Raw genomic sequence first — 23,639 nt, 5'->3', positions numbered from 1 at the left:
AGGCAGAGAAAACTAAAGAAAAGCAGTTTGAGTTCAGTTGGGTGCAGTTGCCAGCAGAAGCAGGTTCTAGAAACTAAAGAAGAAAGTTCCAAAATCCAGGGGGGTGGAACAGGAAAGGTCCCAAGAGGACAGTCTAGTCAAAGGACAAGGATAGAATTCTGGAAAAGATTCTGCTCTGCGCAAGGGAAAGTAAGGAGCAGAGAGGAAGGCTCCAAGCTTCAAGCGGAGAAAAACTGCAGAAGCAGATTTAAACCAAAAACGATTTGTGAGAAGTCAGAAAGCCCAAAGAGACAGTTGAAGGTCTGTAACTCTTTACTATGGGCATGTGAAGCAGCAGTGTTCTGTTGGCATGGCTGAATCAGTGAGAGTGCATGGGAGAAAGTTTGAATGCATGTGGTGACCCAGGGGACAGGAACATCGGAAGGAGTGTTCAAAGCCCTGGAGGTGGACCCTTGTGGAAGGCGTATGAAAGAAAGTGTTGTTTAGGAGAAGATTCCAAAGCGAGCTCTTGGAGAGTGGGATTGGAAGCCCTCGTGTGAAAGACGGAGTTCAGTGAGGCCAGTTGGCTCATGGTGTGACAAGCGTCTGGGGGGAGCTGAAGAGGGATCCATTGCATCCGTTTAGGGTGGCATCTATCATTTGGTTTTAGAGTGTGGTGTGTCTGACCACCGGTCATCATTTGGTTTACATGGACTATGTACTTACTGTGAACAAGAGAATATAAGATAGCTTTTGTAATGTGTGTTTTCCTTACAAATTTCATATATCTGTAAAGGTATAGTTGTGGTTGAGGGAGTATTGTAATATAGTTCATTTTTTCCTGTTTAATAAAATGTTTATTCTTCTGTTAAAAGTTCATCAGCTGACTCCTATGACTCTGCAATAGCCACTCTCCACGTATCTAAACAAAAAATAAAAGTTAGGATCTATCAAGCCGGGTTCCACCCTGAGATCTGGCTTGTCCAGTAGTAACATCAGCTGGGATCATAACAGCGCCAATTATTATTAAAGAAACATACTGTCCACCCTGCCCTTTTGCCAATCTGAAGCAAATGTACACTGTGATCAAAATCCATCTCTACACAAGAGCTCATGGTGTTGGGGGTCATTAGCTTGGCTAAGGGGTGGGCTAACTAACAGGGAACAGAGTTGTGATAAATGATTCATTTTCAGGTTAGCAAACTGTAACTAGTACAATGCCCTGGGGATCAGTGCTGAGGCCTCAATTATCTACAATACTAATGACTTGAATGAAGGGACCAACTGTATTGGAGCCAAATTTGCTGACAATACAAAAGATAGGCAGGAAAGCAAGTTGTGAAAAGGATACAAAGGGTCTGCAAAGGGATACAGATGAGTTAAGTGAATGCATAAAAATTTGGCAGATGGAATATAATGTGGGAAAATGTGAGGTTGTCCACTTTGTCAGGAAGAACAGTAAAGTAGAATGTTATTTAAATGGAGGGGGACTGCAGAATGCTGCGGAACAGAGATCGGTGTGTGCCTGTACATGAATCACAAAATGTTAGCATGCAGGCACAGTAAGTAATTAGGAAGGCAAATAGAATGTTGACTATAATTGCATGTATAAAATGTATGGCGTATAAAAGTCTTGCTACAATTGTACAGGCTATTGGTGAGGCCACACCTAGAGTACTTTGTACAGTTTGGGAGGGACATGCTTGCATTGGAAGCAGTTCAGAGAAGGTTCACTCAGCTGATTGCTGGCATGAAAGGGTTGTCTTATGAGGAAAGATATGTATTTATTTCTTATGCATTTTGGTAGGAAGAACATGGACAGACAATATAAAACGAGTGGTGAAATTCTGAAGGGGTGGTAGAAAGACCTGGGTGGATATGTGCATAAATCAGTGAAGGTGGCAGGACAGCTGAAGACAGCAGTTAATAATGCATATAGTACCTTGGGCTTTAATAAAAGGGGCATTGAGTACAACAGCAAGGAGGTTATGCTGAATTTATGTAAGACACTCCTTAGGTCTCAGCTGGAGTGTTGTGTACAGTTCTGGGTACCACTGTATAGGAAGGAAGTGAACACATTGGAGAGAGTGCAGAAGAGATTTACAAGAATGGTTGGATGAGAAACTTCAACTATGAGGATAGATTGGTGAGGTTGGGACTGTTCTCCTTGTAGAGAAGAAGGCTAAGACGAGATTTGATAGAGATGTTCAAAATCATGAGGGGGCTGGACAGAGTAGATAGCGAGAAGCTGTTCCCGCTCGTAAAAGGATCAAGAATAAGAGTGCATAGATTCAATCGAGGCATTCAAGAGGGCATTAATGATTATTTGAATAGAAATAATGTGCAGGGGTATGGGGAAAAGGCAGGGCAATGGCACTAAGTCATAATGCTCATTTGGAGAGCTGGTGCAGACACAAAGGGCCAAATGGCCGCCTTCTGTGCCGTTAAAATTCTGTGATTCTGTGAAAGGTTGTGTAGGTTGGGCCGATACTAACTGGCGTTAGATGATCTTATTGAAACACATCAGGTCCTGAGGGGAGTTAACAGGGTAGGTGCTGAGAGAATGTTTCCTCTTGTGAGGAAATCTAGAAGTAGGGATTGCAGTGGGGTCTCCAATTTAAGACTGAGATGAGGAAAAATTTCTTCTCTTACAGGGTTTAATCTTTGGGATTCTCATCTCCAAAGAACAATGGAGGTTGGGTCACTGAACATGTTCACGACTGAGTTAGATTTTTGATCAACAAGGGAGTTGAAGGCTATGAGGGGCAGGCAGGAAAGTGGAATTAAGGTCACAATCTGATCAGCCACAATGCTCCTGTTTCTTGTGATCCTATTATCTGATCAGGCATTCTTGACTGGATATTGACTGAAGAATTTTTACCAAAAGGTATTGCTAGATTTTTCTCACTGCATCTTATCACATCTATCTTTTGCAAGAACTCACAGCTGCTAATATATTTCTATTTTAAGGTATTTCAACCATATCTTCCCAACTTCGCTCAATGCAACAGGAACTGACTTCCCGCATTTTATCATATCAGCACATTGGCCCAAGGATCCATTGACACCCCATCTGAACACTTCCCCAGTCATTTCAGTCCTTTGGGAAGGACAGATTCTGGAGCTAGAAAAACCATTGATTCATTCCAGCCCGTCTGTAACATTTCTTCATTCAAATAATGCAAAACTAGTTCCAATCCCTACACTGCCCTCTCTCTTTCTCTGCTTCAAATATTAATTAATTTTCTCTTAAAAGAGGCAATAGTCTCTGCCTCAACAACACTCTTTGTCAAAGCAATCCATATTCCAAGAAAGCCTCAGGGTTAAGGAATTTTTCCCATATTATACAGCAGCACCAAACACGTACAAGGATGTATTCCATTTAGCAACTTGTGCATAAAGAAATTTTTCCCATTTTTAATATATCATCCTTCCAGAAAGCATTATGTCTTAATTATTAAAATCCATTTGCCACATCCACTATCAGTTAACTGACGAATATCTGTCGGGCCAGAGGAAAGAATCACTTGTCGCAGTTATCAAAATCATCTTCCATTGTCCAACCAATTTATTGCATCTCCATCCCGTTCACATGTCGTAATTTTCAGCAATCATTTATGAGGGACTCATCAATAACCAAGAGTAAACCATTTTTAACATTTTTGCGTAATTATTTCAATGAAAACATGCAGTGGTATGAGTTCACGATGACAAATTTATAAACTAGCAGTTGGAACCAATTTTTAGAAGCTACAAAAATATACTTCATTAAAATTTCTTATTCTAGTTGAAAAGGTACAAGTACTTTCTACATTTCGCAGTGCTCTGCAATTTTAGGTATCAAGAAAAGAATTGGATGAATTGTAGTGGAAACCACGATGGAAGTGGCAGACTCTGACTGCCCAATTATTCTGTACTTTGACAACCCTAGTTTGGCAAATGACTGTTAAATCTGTACTGAACATTTGAATACAAGGAGCTCAATTCCAAGATCAAGGTGCTCTCTAGAAAATCTATCAAGAAGGAGTGATGTGCATGGCTGGAATTCTGTGTAAACTGTGCATTAATACAAAATCCTCCCAGTTGCAGCCACAGCAACTTCTAACATAACCAGGATCATTTCATGTGCTGCTCAAGTTACAGTTCTGTAGATCGGCTGTATTGCTCCGATATGGTAGATAGTGGACCATGGCATAGAGTAGACCATTGCTCCAATTAATAACTGTGGTTCTCCTGAAGTGTGCACAGAGCAATATCGGGGTTAATCTGTAGCATAAGAGAGTTGACAATATCCCACTGCAGGAGGGCACAGATTTTTAAGGGACAAACAGATGTATAGTTGACATTTTGCACACTCTCATCACTTCTGACCTACCAGCTTTTGCAGCTAGCTCAGTCATGAATCTGGGATACAGTTTATTAGACTGACATATCACCCACACATAAAAGTGTTGCATTGTGGCGCAGCAGAACAAAGTATTTAAAAGTACATGTTCTAATTTAGGTGACAACATTACTGAAAAGCTTGCACAGGACTTACTCTTTCCCGTAGTTTTTCTTTAAGAATTAAGCTTAGAACGGAATATGGGAATCGAAACCATACAGGTGCACCGACAATGAACACTTTCTTCAAACGAGCAGGAAAGGCTCCCTGAAAACAGAAAGATAGATATTACTGTATTGTATTATAACTTAAACATTGGCAGAAAATAACTTACTGACCATTTGACTGATCTAAAAGGATGTTGCTTCCAAGGTAAAATAACAAAGCTTTACCAGATCTAGGAATTTATTTATTTTGGGGAAACAAAGCAGTTTATCAAGATAGGAACAGGTGAGTACACATGACAGGACCCCACCTACACAGCTAGATAGATATGGAAGTATGACTCCAGTATAATTTCTGTTGCCAGAATGAAAGCTAGAGGAAGGAAAGAAGAGAGAATGACGAGAATCAGGAGAGAGAAAAAAGAAAAATAATTTTCCTTAGTGGGCAGTGAGTAAAACGTGATTAAATCAAAAAACAGACCTACTCATCAAAATAAAATCTCAAATGGACAAATGTCATTATTACACAGCACTAACATGGTGGTGTGAAGAGAGGTAAGCAGATTGTGAGTATGTATCAGCACCAATCTGCAGCCTGATCTTATAACAGTAACACACCTGACAGGCCACCTTATTTGATCATTATTTGGGAGGAGGTATAGAGGGGAAAAGAATTAGTTGCATTAGACAATTATGGAGCTTTTCCCTTTAATTACCAGAGTTGTGAAGCCCTCATTTAGAAGATAAAAGCATAGGCAAGGTGTTATGATGTTGCACCCTCCACTGAATGAAATATTAACTTCAGGTAAACCACATGTTGTTTGCAGCTGAAACACACATTAATTAACCTAGATAGCCACATGACTGCACTGTGTATTTCACCGTAAGGACTTTGAGGCAACTTAAGAGATGAGTACAAGAGCTACACACTTCAATGTACTGTATTTACATTTGTTTCTGAACCAATGACAGGTTGGGAGGTTCAGAACGGAAAAGGAAAGAGATCAAGCGTGGAACAAGCCAGGTGTGAACTGCACTGTGGCACTAACACCCCAAGAAAGACACTTGCTCATTATTGGAGAATCATTCCAAAGAAATTAAAGGTTAATTGCATGTGTAATACTAACTCAAAACCACAGCAAGACAGCTATTCAGTACATTGTTAGGCTTAGCAGACGTCTTTTAATGGAGTCATCGTATGAGGAGGATAGGGGCACGGTCCTACATCATCCGCACAGAAGTGATGCGCGAATGAAAATTCCTTGAAACGTACAACAGAAGTTTTCTAAACCCAAAGCAGCAGATTTTATAACTCAAGCATTCTCCATCCTCATCCTTGAACATTCTTATGCACTGATCAACTCCCATTGGAATAATGAAACAGATTTAATCACAACTCATCCCATTTGCAGACCCTGGACATTTCCATTAACCAGCTTCAATTCATCAGCAGAGAATCAACACAGCAGTCAAAAAACATTTAACTTACACTTCAGTTTCTTTATCAAATTCTTCATAGCCTCTGCCCTTCCCCATCTTGTAACCACCCCCAGCGCTGCAATGCTCTCCCCAAGCCCCCTCACACCTCTGACTCGAATCTCTTATGTAATCCTTTTTCTCTTCACCTCTGCCTTCAGTCACTCCAGCCTCTATGCTCGAGAAATTTCTTCTCTGCATCCCTTCAGCTCCCTTAAAATCCTCTGTATACACAACTCTTTCACTAAACCTTTAGTCATCCATCTTAATATGTCCTTCCTTGACTCAATGTCCTTTTCTTATTACATAGAATTACATAGCTGCGATGAAGAGCCATGGGAGGTTTCTATATGCTAAAGGCATAAGAGAATTACAAGTTAAGTGCAATGCTACTTCCGAAAATGATTACGGTTCCGCGCATTGAGGAGACAAGGAAACCAGACCGAATGCTCAAGGAAGCCAAATCTGGGGAAATAACTGGAGGCTTTGAAGTGAAGCTATGTGGATTCTTACATTAAAAGCTAAACAGTTATATCCAACTTTTAGAAACATTTTTCTGATTCGTCTTTCGAATAGAGTTGTCACACACTTCAAGGTTTGCTAATACTGATACCAAATCATTGGCAAGTTACCTCTAGTTACATTTTATATTAAAATTCTGGTCAGCCAGTGGCATAGGTAATCAGCAAAAAAAACCTTTTTTGAAACAAGTAAGTGCAACCACTCTCTTTAAATGAGTGACAGGGTAACTGACAGACAGTGACAACTCAACCTTAAATATGAATGGGAAGACATGTAATGGTGAAATTTTCTTGCATTTCTATTTCATTAATAATGTAAACTATTCCATTACAGACTGCAAGTTCACTTTATATAACATCAGGGGTAAAAATATCTTTATTTTATACCTGCTGGTCTCTAACGAAGTTTATTTTCTTCAACAAAAGCAACTCCTATTTATATAGCACCTTTAACATGGTAAAATTCTCCAAAACACTATACAGGAGTGTTATTAGGCAACATAAAGAGCTACATAAAGAGCCGCATATTAGTTCAGGTAGCCAAAAGCTGGTCAAGGAAGTAGGCATTAAATAACATTTTAAAGGAGAGAGGAGAAGCAAAGTGGAGAATTTCAGGGAGGGAATGCTAGATTAGGGCCTTGGCAGCAGAAGGCACAGCCATTGTTAGTGGAATGAATGAAATTGGGGATTTGGGGATGCACATAAAGCCAGAATTAAAAGAATGCAGACCTTTGGTGCAGGAGGAGGTTAGAGTAGGGGAGAGGCAGATTCAAGTATCTTCAAGTAGAATGAAGAATGAAAGAAGAATGAAAATAGAACATTAACATGATCGATTATAAGGAAAGGGAATAAAGATAAAATGACTATATTCACATGCAACTGTTAGAATGCATTAAAATCAAAACAATACAAACAGAACTCGTCCAATTTAGAGCCCCAAACAATCCTCATCCATCACCACTCTCCTCCGTCTGGTTGAACTTGTTCTCTCACTGAACAATTTCTCCTTAAATACGTCTCACTTCCTCCAAATAAAAGGCGTGGCTATGGGCCCCAGTTATGCGGTCTCTTTATGGGGTATGTGGAACATTCCTTGTTCCAGTCCTACTCAGGCCCCCTCCTACAAGTCTTTCTCCGGTACATCGACGACGGCTTTGGTGCCGCTTCATGCTTTCATCTGGATCTGGAAAAATTTATTAACTTTGCTTCCAACTTTCACCCCTCCATCATTTTCACATGGTCCATTACTGACACTTCCTTTCCCTTCCTTGACCTCTCTGTCTCAATTTCTGGTGATAGGCCGTTCACCAACATTCATTACAAGCCCACCAACTCCCACAGCTAGCTCGACTACAGCTCCTCACACTCCGCTTCCTGTAAGGACTCCATCTCATTCTCCCAGTTCCTTCGCCTCCGTTCTAATGATGTCACTGTCCAAAACAGCTCCTTTGACATGTCTTCCTTAACTGAGTTGGTGGTTGACAGGGCCCTCAACCATGTCCGGCCCATCTCCCATGCATCCTCTCCCTCCCAGAACCATGATAGGGTCCCCCTTGTCCTCACTTATCACCCCACCAGCCTCCGCGTTCAAAGGATCATCCTCCGCCAACTCCAGAACGATGCCACTACCAAACACATCTTCCCTTTACCCCCCTGGTGGCTTTCCACAGGGATCGTTCCCTCCGGGACACCTTGGTCCAATCCGCCATCACCCCCTACACCTCAACCCCCTCCCATGGCACCTTCCCATGCAACCGCAGACGGCGCAGCACCTGCCCCTTTACTTCCCCTCTCCTCACCGTCCAAGGGCCCAAACACTCATTTCAAGTGAAGCAGCATTTCACTTGCACTTCCCTCAATTTAGTCTACTGCATTTGCTGCTCCCAATGTGGTTTCCTCTACATTGGAGAGACCAAACGCAGACTGGGTGACCGCTTTGCACCTTCGGTCTGTCCGCAAGCATGACCCAGACCTCCCTGTTGCTTGCCATTTCAACACACCACCCTACTCTCATGCCCACATGTCCGTCCTTGGCCTGCTGCAATGTTCCAGTGAAGCTCAACGCAAACTGGAGGAACAGCACCTCATCTTCCGACTAGGCACTTTACAGCCTTCCAGACTTAATATCGAGTTCAACAACTTCAGAACATGTACTCTCTCCTCCATCCCCAGCTCCTTTCCGATCCCTCTTTATCCAATAATTTATAATTAAAAAAAATATATTTTTCTTTTACCACCTATTTTTAAATTTATTTCCATCCATTGTTTTATCTCTACCTTTTAGCCCATTTCGATCCCTTCCCCCACTAGGGCCATCTGTCACCTGCTCGTCCTGCTTTCTACTCTTAATGTCCCCTTTAGCACCTTCCTTAGATAATATCACCACCATCAACACCCCTTTGTCCTTTTGTCTATGACATCTTTGGCAATCTCTTCTTTGCCTCCACCTATCACTGGCCCCATATCCAGCTCTACCTGTCCCACCCCCCTCAACCAGCTTATATTTCACCTCATTTCGCTATTTCCTTAGTTCTGATGAAGAGTCATATGGACTCGAAACGTCAACTGTATCCCTCTCCGCAGATGCTGTCAGACCTGCTGAGTTTTTCCAGCTATTTTTGTTTTTGTCCAATTTATAAACGTGATTCCATAAAAAGGAAGACCAGGGGCAGAATCGTCTCAGATTTGCACTAAGTGCAGTAGCGGGTGAGAAAAACCATGTTTTAGTCATGACAGCATCCATGCCTTTTCAACTCAATCCTGCTGCATTAATGATGCATTCCTGGGAAACACGCCGTTTCCATAGCGGGTGGACTCTCATTCACCTGCCATGCCATCACCTTGCTGCCTCATCACGCCGGGGGCCACATTTAAAGTGCAGCCGCACGCACACCTCTCGGTGCTTCCAGCCCACGACTGCTGCAAAGACATCAAGGTCCTTAAAAACAAAAAGACTGCAGTCTCCCACCCGCCCCAGTTTAATGACGCATCCCTCGAGGCCCGTCATGATGACCTCTACCCCCGTTCTGGCTGCAGGGTGTGTAGCAACATCATCAATCCAGCATAGGAGACGGTGGCAGCAGTGGTCAGTGCCAATGCCCTGCTAAAGAGAACAGCCACCCAGTGCTGCTAGAGGATGAGTGATCTCATCCGTTCCACGAGGATAAGTCACTCTTCTCATCACTCTGAACTCTCTCACTCTCAAACCCATCACACATCACAGGGATCTCACACCTCAAGGGACAACACCACTAACTCTCACACACACCCTCATATCTTCCTCAGGCTCATATCCTCTGGAGCTCGCAGCCTCACCCCATCCATGGCTCTGCTCACCACACAAGCATTCCACCACAGTGCCAAGTGTCCTGCTCACACTCTCTCCATTTGTTTTCATGCAGGAAAAGCCTGCTTACAACAGCAGGGAGAGGTCCCAGACCAGGGGGTGGAGTGGCCCACATGAGGCCCCTCACTCACTTTGAGGAGTGTGCCATCGCGCTGACTGGTGAGGATGTGGACCATGCCTGCGGTGACGGTGAGGTCAGCAGTGGACACCCACGTGTGAATCCTGCACTGCATCATCCCTCTCCTAACACAACTGAGGAGTGCCCTCTCTCCTGCTTTGACTGTGCTGCCATGCACTAATTATCTCTACCTTGGTTCACAGGGAGATCTGCTAAACGACCGACACCCTTAACCAGCCAATCCCTCAGCTCCATCCAGGTCCTCGCCTTCAGCCAAGAGGACACCTCCTCCACTGAAGAGCTGGAAATAAGCAGCCTGGAAGCACTTACCCACACCTTCTACCAGTGCAGAGGCACATGCCTTGGTAGTGCAGGCTCGGGTTCACAATCTGTTGGCTACCGCGTGAACACGTGTCCACAGCAGGAGGAGGCAGGTTCATGCATGCTCCTCGGCACTTGGAGGGTTGCTGGGGAAGAGGCATCCGTGAGGTCCAAGTCTCACGAGGACGAACCTCTGGATTTGGCCTTCCAACTCATCCTGCAGAGTCAGCAGAAGGTGGGGGAACATCACACAGAGCTGTTGGAAGCCCTCAACAGAGTGGCATGTGAGTCAATGGAGTGCATCCACCTGGTCTCTGATGAAGTGGTGCCCACATGTGCACGTATGGAGGTTTCATGGAGAGGATGGCAGATGCCGTGGAGACCCTAGTCTAGCAGAACGCAGAGAAGCGTGCAGACCTGTGGGAGGTCCTGCAATGGTGATGTGAGGGGGAAATGGGGAACCTCGACGGCCCCTCAGAAGCTCCTTCCCCTCAAGGAGTCAGGCCAGTGCCCTCGAGCACCGAAAGGGAGGAGGAGGAGCGGCAGCTGGACACCCCTGGGTCATCCAATCAGGAATCTCAGAGGCTGTCCTCTCCTTCCAAGTCCCCTTTGCCTGTGACCCCCTCAACCTTGTCTTCTGTCACCACAGAAGGAGCAGCTGGCTCACTGGGGACAGCCAAAACAAGCCGGGGTCCCCAAGGCCTCAGCTCTCCAGTGGACCCACGCTGAAGACGAGGCAACAGGACCAACCACTGCACAGGCTGTTTCCACCCCTGTTGCGGTTGTCAGGGCAGCGCCTAGAAGCCTAAAGCATTGAAAAGTTAAAAAATTCTGATCACAGTTGGTGGCATGGGTGAACACATTTTGTCACTTTACAATCTGGAAATATATTCACTTTCACTGAATAATGTGCAATGTAGACTTTCAGTGTCATTGACAGGCTTTGTGAGTCCTCCCACTGCTTCCCCCTCACTTCCCAGTAGCTGTTCAGCTGCACATAGCTGGCCCATGAGTGATTCTGGAGGGAGAAGTGTGCGCGTGGCAGGGCCTTTCGAAGCCTCGAGCAAGCACTCTCTCCCTCGGACGCGGATCTTTCACGTTTCACACTCATCTCAATATCCTGAGCGATTTCAATGCTGCCTGCTGGGGTTCGCTTTCAGTTGACCATCTGAGCTGATCTGCATCTCCAACCACCCACTGACCACACTCCCACACAGCACCTGATCTCGCCCAATAACAACTCTCGTTTCAATTTCGATTTAGCCAGCTTGCTCCGCCATCCTTTCCCCTCCGCCAGTCACCCATTTCCTTTCCCTATTACCGTTGACCGACCCCCACCCCCCCCGGCATCATCTTCCACCTTCCCTCCGAGACCTACCAGCCACAACCCCTTTTCTTCTGGGGAATGTCTAGGTGAACATGCACATTCCCCTCCTTCCCAAAAATCCCATCTCCACCCACGTTAGCCTCCCCAACCACCTCATTCCCACCCCCAGGGTCCGTGTTTGCCTTCGAGCCCCAACCAACCACCCTCGCCATCCCTTCTACCGATATCGTTGAACCCTCACCCTCCCACCTCTGTCATTCTCACCATTCCCTCATACTACGCCCATCCTCAGTTCGCTCCTCAGGAGGCAGTTATGGACTCATCAGAGCCCTCCCTTGCACATTCCCCTGGACATTCCTCCCTCCGGACTCATTACCCCCTTGGAATCCCTTCCCCCTGCCACACCCCCACCCTTCTTTAGTCCTTCCCTTTCCTGACTCCTTCAGGCACTCTTACTTCTTCCTTCAGCCTTGCTCCCTTCTGACTCCTTCCTCCACCCTTACTCTCTCCCCTCTCTGCACTCCTTTCTCCATCCTTACTCTCTCCCCTCTCTGCACTCCTTCCTCCACCCTTATTCTCTCCCCTCTCTGCACTCCTTCCTCCAAACTTACTCCCTCCCCTCTCTGCACTCCTTCCTCCCCCTGGACTCCTTCCCCTCTCTGCACTGCTTCCTTCCTCCCTCCCGGACTCCTTGCCCTCTGTGCACTTTTCCCCCCAAAAATCCATCCCTTACACTTTCTGCCCCCTCCTTACACCTACCTCCCCAGTTGCCATTTTTTCCCCCATTACCCCCTCCTTCTGCCATAGTCCTTCCCCCCAACACCTTCGTTCCCCCTAACCTCCCACCCATCCCGACATCTTTGTTCCCCTCTCCCAACGTACTCCCCAACCCTGACACCTTCGTTTCCTGCCCCTCCCAACCTTCCCCGCAACCAGATACCTTTGTTTCCTCCCAGGCAACCTCACCCCATCCTGACACCTCTTTCTCTCCCAGTTGATCCTAGACCTTCCTTTCCTACCCCACCGGTACATCTTCCTCTCCCAAACCAGCTGGACCTTCTTCTCCACCCCCTCGGCCATATTCCGTTGTGAGCAGATCCTCAACAGTGACTTCTGCCTTCTGTGAGCTGCTTTGCAGCAAAGCGACATCCATGAGAATTCCTCCAGTGTTCCATCGCTGTCGGGCTCCAGCATCTTCTGCTCCTTGGACATCCACGATGTGAGCAAGGTTCTGGGGGCTAAGTCCCAACTTCTGCAAATCACACTTGTCAAGACGTGTTCTTTCCTGCTGACATGGGCGGATGATTCAGCGTGGGGGTATGATTCCAGTGGGCTGGCCTTATAATGATATGCAGATGTATTACAATGAGGTTCCCAACATCCGATGGCGGGAAACACGGCCTGCCACTGATGGGCTGAGTGGAAGATTGCAAACTGATTTCACGACATCGTGAAACTGATCTTTGGCCTTCTCGCCATATTGTCTGCTCACGCCACTGAACATGCCCAATGCCAGTGGGCACGGAAAATTTCACCCCAGGATTCTAAGGGCACTTTATTATTTGATAATACAACTGAATACATATCCACTGGACAAGCTTGAATAAGTTACACTTTATTTTTAAAACCTCAAAGGTGAATAATTACCTCTCTCAAAAGATGTTAACCTCCATTACTGGAATAATAGAACCAAGACAATGCACAGAATAGAAAAAGTCTGAAAACAGTGATATTGCAAGTTTGACTATTGAGTTGGGGCATTTCATGCCTTCTCTTGCCCTATATTCTGATATACACAGCTACATTCTTAACCAAGAAAGCAACTTTCTGACAGATTCATGCATGATTAATTATCAATGTTAAAAAAAATCACACAGCAATACTAATAACTAAAATAAAACTTACAGATCAACTTAGGAACAATGGAGAGGAGAGTTAGGTTCATATAGACAGTAGCCTCGTTCAAAAAGCAAGGAGAAAACAAATAAGTCTTAGCAAGTCATCAAAGAATTCTCTTCCAGAAGTCTGAAATAGCCTTGCTCAGCACCAGAATGCAACCACCATAATTTTATTTTAAATCAGCCTTTGAATATATTGCAAACTCTTGGATTTGGGAAGCATCCAAGCGTCCCACCTAATCCCACCTTACCAAGAGCTGTTGCATTTCCAACACTTCCCTACACATGGACAGTCAAGAGCGTGTAAGTCAATGATGTTCAGTGACATACCTTCAAAAGGTGAAGAATTTTCTTGCTTAAGTCATACTCAAAGTTGGTGTATGCAGAGCCGGCCATATCATAAATGAACACCAGTCCGTTTCTTTGAGTTTCAAAACTGAGGAAACAAAGATGGCCACTAAGATTAGAAACCTGCTTACAAAACTTATCCGAATATTTAGCATGGTAACTCTGCTGGATAGACATTTTTATTGCTGCAAAATCAGTTCAAATATTAAATAAAATATTGGGAGGACAACACTAACTGCTGTATTTTAAATACCTTGTTTGGACAGGAAAAGTGACATTTACATCACATACGTAGATGACAGAATTGATAGAGATATAAATTGTTTATACACTGAATATGGTGACAAAACTTGTCAGGTCTACATAGAAAATAGAAATATAAAAAATAGGAGCAGGAGTAGGTCATTTGGCCCTTCAAGTCTGCTCTGCCATTCAATACGATCATGGCTGATCCTCTATCTCAATGCCATACTCCTGCTCTTTCCCCATACCCATTGGTGCCTTTAGAGTCTAGAAATCTATCTAAGAACATAAGAACACAAGAAATAGAAGGAGTAGGCCCATTCGGCACCTCAAGCCTGCCCTGCCTTTCAATAAGATCATGGCTGATCTGCCCCAGGTTTCAACTCATTTGTGCCAGCTCCTCATAGCCCTCAACCCCCCCCAATATTTCAAAAATCTATCTACCTCCTTTAAATACTTTCAGTAATCTAGCCTTTCTGGGGTAGAGAATTCTAGACATTCACTACCCTCTGAGAAGAAATTCCTTCGCATCTCAGTTTTAAATGAGTGCCCCCTTATTCTGTAACTATGTTGCCTAGTTCAAGACTCCCCCACTAGTAGAAACATCTATTTCCTTCTTAAATTATATTCAGCTATCCACATATGTCAGGCATAAAAAGTATACTTCATAATTGTCTGGGACAGATATGTTCAAAAAGCCATCCAACAAGGTCATGACACAAAAGCTCATCAAAATGGAACAGAATTTTCTTCGAGTGCATTCTTAATCAGTAATCTGAAAATAAAATCTGAGGTTATGCAGTTTAACTACGATGCACATCAATACTAGACTATGTTCTTGTAATAATTCTAAGTAAGTAGTGACCCAATCTCATTCATTGATCGAGATAAAAGACTAAGTTGCTCCCACGATATTGCTGAAAGGAAACTAAGGACTGAATTTTTTGCGCTGACAGAGAGACGTGTCTCTGCTCCTAGAACGGGCATGAGGAAGAGGTGCCTCTAGTCAGTAGTCGTCATCATTCAGACCAACGGATTGTGCCAAGTGGAAAAATGGAGCCTGATGAGGAGCCAGATAGTGTAACATTGAGGCAAGTGTTTGAAGGGGTTGAAGTGAAATAGTTGGGGAGGAAAGTGGGAATATTTGAAAATTAAGACCGAAAACACAGAACCTATGTGTATATTCTCGTACGACAGAGATGGGTTCTAAATTGCACATCCATGATTCACAGAAACAGCTGCCCATATAAATCAGCAGCTGCCTCCACTTGTGTGATTTTGGTGAGGTAAGCGTCTAAAGGCCAAAGTGTGCAGGTTAGATCTGGTTGGAGAATGTCTGAACCTTGCAGATTTGTTTGGATAGCTGGGGTACCCTTTTGGAGAAATAAGATACCTCTTTGAATCTGGCCCTGATACTGGCCTACTCCTGCTCCTAAATCCTATGTTTCTCTGTCCCAATCTTTGGAAGAGGTAAGGTACCCCTTTGGAAGAGGTCAGGTGCCATTTTGGGATTGTTAAAAAGATGAATATGTGTAAGAAGTGCATAAACTCATTGGAACTATCAAGGCTGCCAAAGAACTGCCAAGGGATTTAACTTTGCTGGGCTTCACATTTTCAAAAAGTGTGTAGTTTAAAAAAAATGGTGGAGTTAAAAAAAAAATCAGTGCTATTTCACTCCGTCTGTTGACATAAGTCTAAGGGCAATCATTATAGTATGTGTGCTGCACGACTGCTTTTAAAACCTAACATTATCCCAATTGGGGTGCCTTTTATGCAAGAAGTTTAATTGACAGCTCCAAGTGGATATAGAATAGGAATGTTTGTTTTCATAAGACGTTAAGTACTTAAGTGAAATGTTTTCACAAAGGATTGGGTGAAGTAATTTCAATGTATTGAATGCTTTTTTAAAAATCAATGAGTGTGTTTTTAAAAAAAAGTGATCGCATCAATAGGCGCATTATTTGTCAGTCTGGCTCCTGAGGTCTGTCCAAGGTGGATACTAGGTGAATTGACATGGAGGGGTTAAAGGCAATGGATGAGGGCATAGGTTGGTATGAGTTGGCACTAAGTTGGCATAGGGGTTATAAAGGGCCATTGGGATGAGTGGGGGGCATGGGTTGACAAAGAGGATATGCAAGTCCATACGTGTGGGTACAGGGCATAGGTTGACACTGGAGTAGGCATAGGAGCATGAAGTGACATGGATGGGGCAAGGGGACTGTGTGGGGGGGGGGGGGGGGGGGGGGGGGGGGGGTGGTGGTGTGAGGGCAGGAGGGATGTTTTTGTTTCTTTCAATCTTTCACACAGTGCTGGTGCACAATGGCAGGATTTCCGCCCAGCCTGCCTCTGCACCCAGCAGCACCCGCTCCTACTCCAGGGGCAGAGAGCCCAACTTCTGATCCAGCTGGAATAAAATTTACAACTTCCAGGCCTCTTTTTCCCAGGTCACGTTTGAAGAGCTGACCAATGTCCCGGCTGCGCTCCAGATATCGAAGCAAAAATCTGGGCCTAAACCTCAAATATTTTACAACTGTTTCTTTCAAACCCTTAAATCATGCATAGTATTTTTAGTCTAACGTGCAGTGTTGTTTCTGTGTTTCAATGGCATTACCATCGCTGAATCCCCCATTATTAACATCCTAGGTGTTACCATTGAACAGAAACTCAACTGGGCTAGCCATATAAATCTTGTAGCTACAAGAGCAGGTCAGAGGCTAGGAATCCTGTGGCGAGTAACTCATCTCCCACTCCCCAAAGCCTGTCCACCATCTACAAAGCACAAGTCAGGAGTGTAATGGAATACTCTCCACTTGCCTGGATGAGTGTGGCTCCCACAACACTCAAGAAGCTTGACATCATCCAAGCCAAAGCAGCCTGATTGATTGGCACCACATCCACAAACATTCACTCCCTCCACCGCAGACAAACAGTGGCAGCAGTGTATATCATTTACAAGAACACCACCACCTAGCTCCACTCCAAGCCACTCATCATCCTGACTTGGAAATATATCGCCATTCCTTCACTGTCGCTGGGTCAAAAATCCTGGAATTCCCTCCCTAACAGCTTTGCGGGTGTACTTACACCACATGGACTACGGCGATTCAAGGCGGCTGCTCACCAGCACCTTCTCAAGGGCAATTGGGGATGAGCAAAAATAAATGCTGGCCTAGTCAGAGATACCCACATCCCGCAAACTAATTAAAAAAATTCTTCTACACTTTCATTACTATTTCATCGTAGAAATTATTTTATTTCAAAAGGGAAAAAGGCAAAGACGTGGAGAGTTGTCAACACCAAGTGAACTATATCCCTGTTTGAGTTACTGCTTTCAGAAGAGGGACAGAACAAATGGGAAAAGCAAAAGGAAGATTATCTTTGCATGAAATAGAGAACAAAAGCAGATGGGATCTTCGCACTCCCAACCTCACACATTGCAGGTTCAGCTTAAACGTAGGAAGTGGGCCAGAAAAAGCTATGCATGCCATCTGGTCACTTCCACAAACCAATAACCCTTGCCACGGTTCAAGATATTGTGATCATCCTCTTAACCCTACGGCCCGGAAGAGCCATCTTAAAATGTATTTTGAGCAGAAGCTTGTGAAGGTTTCTGAAGAGTTTGCAAACAATATCCCATTTCTTGTTCACATATGATTGTTTAGGTGACAACTCGCAGCTTGGGGTTGAGAGGTTTTTTTTAGCTCTGTAGTTCTTTTGAAGGGAGGCTTCTCAAGAGGTCTTCTGGCAGTAGCAGGCTGCCCTGTTGAGGGAAAGTTTGTGCTCCTACAGTGAGTAAAGGGCAAACTAGAATGGACTGGTGTGTGAGTGCTTTAGATTTATCTTTGTAATTGTACTCAGACATAAGTTATATTGTTTGTACTCAGCATCTCGTCATACATTGTTTACAATGAAATAAAGCAGCTTACAAATCAACCAAAACCTCACATTATTTAGTATTAAATTCTGTCTTCTTCAGAGATTAAGAAGGTACACATATTTAAGACACAGAAATCCAATCCTGATCACAAGGGAGTTTCATTGTCGCACTCCCAGCTCCCAACACCACATTAAGGATAAAAGGTCATGAGCACTCGAAACGTCAACTCTCTTCTTCTCCGCCGATGCTGCCAGACCTGCTGAGTTTTTCCAGGTAATTCTGCTTTTGTATCACATAAAGGATAGTGCCAGTCCCGTTTCATTAAAAAAGGCAGCCTTTTGCTTAAAGAAGCAATGTATTATCATTGAACTGAGGAGATACCAGTGACAGATCCCTCGGTCACCTAACCTCTTAAATTGTTATCCACTTTTCCCTTCAACTGTCTACGATACACATCAACACGGCCTCCACATCTTAACCCTTCACATCAAATAGTTAATTTTAAACACTGTACACTTTTCCTTTTCTGAAGATTGTTACCAACTCTAAAATCAATCTCAAACATAGCAGAATACAATTTATTGATCCCTCAAAGGATTGTGAATAAATTCCATTTTATTTAGAATAAATAATACCTGACAAAAGATGTTAGTGTATAAAGTCCATGATTACAGGAGCAAGGATGTCTTGCTGCAGCTGTACAGGGCCTTGGTGAGACCACACCTGGAGTATTGTGTTTTTATTTGGTCTCCTTGCCTACGAAAGGATATACTTGCAAGAGGGAGTGCAGGGAACGTTCACCAGACTGATTCCTGGAATGGCAGGATTGTCGTATGAGGAGGGGTTTGGTTGACTAGGCCTGTATTCACTGGAGTTTAAAAGAATGAGAAGAGATCTCATTGAAACATATAAAATTCTGACATGGATGGACAGACTGGATGCAGGGATGATGTTTCCTCTGGCTGAGGGTTATAGAACGAGGGGTCACTGTCTCAGGATACGGGATAGGCCATTTAGGACTGAGATGAGGAGAAATTTCTTTACTCAGAGGGTGGTGAACCTATGGAATTCTCTACCACAGAAGCTGTGGAGGCCAAGTCATCGAATATATTTAAGAAGGAAATAGGTAGATTTTTGGACTCAAAGTGTCAAGGGGTATGGGGAGAGAGTGGGAGTATGGTGTTGAAATAGAGGATCAGCCATGATCATATTGAATGGTGCAGCAGGCTCAAAGGGCCGAATGACATACTCCTGCTCCTATTTTCTGTTTCCATTACAAGTTAATACTACAAGTTAGAAAATGAATTTCAGTAATGTATATAGATGTTGCTAATTTGTATACATTCTATTATTTTTTATAACAATTAGGTCTGATGCAACTTGAACAGTTGGAGGATATAAATCACATAGACCTGTAGACATTAAGCATCACATTTTTATAAAACAAAAATGGGTTCCCCCAACCGAATGGTTTCCTAAAAACTTTTGGGTTGTAAATAACAAAGAGTAAATGCTTACCTTTCAATAGCTTGATCAAGCAAGTAGAACAAGGCTTGCAAAACCACATGTTGCAGAGTTTTATTGGGCTGATGTAACTTGGCAGTGAAGAGGGCAATCGATGCACCTGATGGATCCCGAACACTCTGAACAGGGGAAAGAAAAAGAGAGAAAATCAATGAGAATGGGCGTATAAAGAACAGATTCACATGGTTTATAAATTGCATTTTCACCAATATAGGCTTTCATTTCCTTTCACTCAATTTTTCTATGAATCACTCCTGACATCAAAAGGCTGTTACTTCAGAAACTGGTTTGCTGTGCACTTGTAGCAGGAGAACAACCAGTTCATGAATGTTGACGCCCCAGATCCAAGGATGGTTGGATTTGATAGAAACCCCCATGAAAACCAAAGCAGCCCCATGGTGTTGGTATATTTAGTTTTCCACTTACAATTAAACAGCAGATGAAGAGTTATCTGTGAAAGAAAATGTGCATCACCAGCCTGACTGACCAAAAGAAAGGAGAGAGGGGGGCAGAGAGAAAGAAAAAAGAGGGAGGGTGGGAGGGAGAACACGAAAAAGAGAGCAGAGAGAGAGAAGGGGAAGAGGAGAGAGGAGAAAGAAATGTGGTCTGAAATGACACAGTCAAGTGGATAGCAAAGTAATACTAAAGAATTTTGGCAATGGAATAGCCTTACAACATTGTGAATACAAAAAGACCTTAAATTATCCCTGGGTGGAAAGAAAAACTAGTTGAGGAGAATGTGAAGCCTCAGTGATTGACGACGGAAGTACTTAAAGGGCTTAATAAAAGGTACGAAATTAATATAGAGTTCAAAATGTCAGGTAAGTCAAGAAATATGAAGGACTATTAAAATTACTATAAATAGCACAAGACGACAGAGATAAGTTTCTCCTAAGTGAAAGCTCCTTGGAAAAACGCTAAAAGAAATGTGCATCACCAGTCTGATTGATCAAGAGAGAGAGAGAGAGAGAGAGAGATTCAAATCAAATTGCTGAGTGCAGCTCCCCAGAGCTCTGTGGTAGTTCATCCCCTGTTAATTATTTTAACCAATGATCTTGGAGCAGAGCATAAATAATACCATCACATTGGCAGATGATATAATGTTACTGCATCTTTTTAATAACTGCATATGAAAAAGTATGATGGGTTGGCAATGAGGATCAGATTGGTAGACTGGAAGTTAATTTGGACAGAAACACAAGAGCTTGTCCCAAAAGTTGACACCTTCCAATTGCTCACTCCTCAAATATCTACCATATTATCACCATCGTTTTCTATAAAATCTAATTCCTCAGACAGTACATTCCGTACACTAGCTACTCTGAGTAAAGAAGTTGAATTAAAACTGCTCCTAAGTCTTCCCTTTATGTCAAGCCTTTGGCAATTGGAGACCCATTATCTGCTCACAACTTGTCCATTCCCTGAAGGATTTTAAATAATATTTCTCAAGCATTTTCTTCTCCAGAATAAACAAGCACAAGCTCTTTAACCTCTTCTCACGCTCTGATGTCTTAAACTAGATATTAGCTTACTTGGTCTTTTTACACGGTCCCCAAGGCATGGATACTCTTGCTGAAGTATCACAACTAGATCAGAACACAGTAGGTTAGGCATGGCCATAGCAGTATCTGGAGCAGACTCATCATCACCTGGATGATTCAACCTCAGATCCAGATAGCTTTCTTTACTGTTTGCTTTCAGTGAGCTATCCATTAAGCCCCCTTTTTGGTGTATTTTGTTCTGTAGCCTTGATCCACCAATGTTTCAGTGAAACAAAAACAGAATTACCTGGAAAAACTCAGCAGGTCTAGAAGCATCAGCTGAGAAAAAAAGAGTTGACGTTTCGAGTCCTCATGACCCTTCGACAGAACTTGAATTCGAGTGTTTCAGTGACCCTGTTTAGCTCCCTTCTCTTGTCTGATCACCTTGCATTTGTCAATATTAAATGCCACTTGCCACTCATCAGGCCATGGTTCTGTCCCAGCCAATGACCCCTCTATTTTCTTTTAGCCATGCACAGCCTGCTCATTTGAGTGCGTGATACCACTAAATTTTTTTTGCATGGCTGTACATGTGCAGTATCCTTAAAGGGAACAACTTGCAAGTGACCTGCGCAGTACCTTCCCAATTGCTGCGCAGCCAAGTGAGTGCAGCTTGTAGGGAACATTAGTTCCAGCATATTTCACGTTACTTTTTAAACATAATCACTACTGTTACAATAGCAAACATAGCAATCAAACTGTGCATAGTTAGACCCACAAGCGGCAATGACCAGCTAATCTACTCTTGGTGGTTCTGGTTGGTGGGCAAATGTTAGCCAGGGTACTAGGAGAATTCCCCTGTTATTCTTCAAATAGGTGGACGTAAAAGATCTTATAATACCAACAACATGGATAGGACATAGGTTAGAATCTCATTTGAAACACGGCATCTTGAACAATAGATCACTCCTGCAACATCAACCGAGAATATGTGCTGAACTCCACAGGTTTCTGGCCCAGTGAGAACAGTTCTAAAGTCATGCTGACACTGAGCAGCAGAGGGGCTTTAATTTAGTTTTTAGTAGATAAAGGAGGCTCATATGCAATACTGGATCACCATCTGTAAAAGAAGCTTCTGGGAATCGCTGATGTATTTGTAAACTACGAAACCAAAAACACTATGCTTCTTTAATACAAAGCTGTATATGTCTGAACTTGGGAGCATGGTGTCTAATTTTGTTTTTTCTATTTCTGATGGTGGATATCAAGGAAAGAAACAATTGTATCAAAACTTTGATATTTTAAGTTACAAAGTCAGTCCAGAAGAGTTAAATAGGCTTTGGGAGGATGGAGAAGGTAAGGGTATATGAATCCATTGGTTTGATGATACAAAGTATTCCCTTTCTCATGGTTATGACCCTCTAACACAGGCTTGACATGTTGGAGCACATATAAAAAAACATTCCTAAGGAAGGACGTCACAGATATACTGAGGGCAGATTGAGGGGGCACACAGAAGGAAAGTAAGTAGGTTAAGTTTTTCTAAGAATTACAATAGAAACTTACATTTATGTAGTGCCTTTAATGTAATAAAACATCCCAAGGTGCTTCATTGGAGTGTTACAAACAAAATATGACACTGAGCTGCGTACTAATAATTTGGTCAAAAAGAGATACCAGAGCAGATGACCCAAAACTTAGTCAAAGAGATATGTTTTAAAGAAGGAAGAGGAGAGAGGTGGAGAAGTTTAGTGAGGGAATTCAAGTACTTAAGGCCCAGGCACCTGAAGGCATGCTCATCAATGGTGGAGAAATTAAAATCAGGATTGGTCAAGTGGCCAGAATGAAGTGAGCAGATGTCTCAGAGGGTTGTGGGCTAGAAGAGATTAGAGATAGGGAGGGCTGAGACCATGGAGGAATTTGAAAATGATCCTCAAGTTACTTACAATATCTCCTTGTTTGTCAGTGGCTTTCTCCAAATTTTTAAAAAATCAAGGCGCTGCTTTTACAGGAATCGATGCATATCAGTGAGCATATGGGTGAAGGATGAATGGGATTTGGTGCAAGTTAAGTCTTGGGCAGCAGATGGGATGATGTCAAGTTTACGGAGGGTAGAACATGGAAGGCTAATGAGAAGTACATTAGGAAAGTCAATGCATTATTGATAGCTTAAAACCTAACTCTGATCAAGTATCTGGTTGTCTGCCGTAATATCTCATGTACATTGATGCCATATTTTGCTTTAGAATGCTCATGAAGCACCTTGGGGGGTTATTACATTAAGGGTACTATAAAATATTAGTTGCTGCTGTTGGAAAGGTTTACTTCAAATTAGTCTCCAATCAGGAACAGATTGAATAATATGAGTTGTTCACTACAGTGACATCTGCAGTAGGCATCTTAGTGCAGATGAAGGCAATTTCTTCCTCCAAAATGTGGGGCTGTGGATTATTTTAATATAAACATCTTTGGAATATTTGTAGATATAGGAAATCTGAAACAAAAAGAGGACTTTTAACCCTCCTTTAAGGTGCTGCTTCAGGTTTTCATCACTATTCTTCATCCACACAGGAGATTTGGATCCGGAGAGATGGGTTGTTAATAGCATTGTACTAGAACAAAGAACAAAGTA

At 43.2% G+C, this 23,639-nt stretch overlaps 1 protein-coding gene across 1 annotated transcript in view; it reads right to left on the bottom strand.

Moving 5' to 3' along the window:
- Positions 1–23,639, bottom strand: part of ptpn9a (protein tyrosine phosphatase non-receptor type 9a) — a 250,823-nt gene that overhangs the window by 63,191 nt on the left and 163,993 nt on the right. Inside the window, exons 4-6 of the mRNA XM_041178621.1 lie at positions 19,521–19,645; positions 13,865–13,970; positions 4,520–4,630 (exon numbers count right to left, since the gene is read on the bottom strand). Of these exons, the coding sequence (XP_041034555.1) occupies positions 4,520–4,630; positions 13,865–13,970; positions 19,521–19,645 (342 nt within the window). The remainder of the gene's footprint in view (positions 1–4,519; positions 4,631–13,864; positions 13,971–19,520; positions 19,646–23,639) is intronic.

Source organism: Carcharodon carcharias, chromosome 32 (genome assembly GCF_017639515.1).
Source record: "Carcharodon carcharias isolate sCarCar2 chromosome 32, sCarCar2.pri, whole genome shotgun sequence".
NCBI classification, from domain to species: domain Eukaryota; kingdom Metazoa; phylum Chordata; class Chondrichthyes; order Lamniformes; family Lamnidae; genus Carcharodon; species Carcharodon carcharias.
This window is presented reverse-complemented; position numbering and strand designations above follow the sequence as displayed.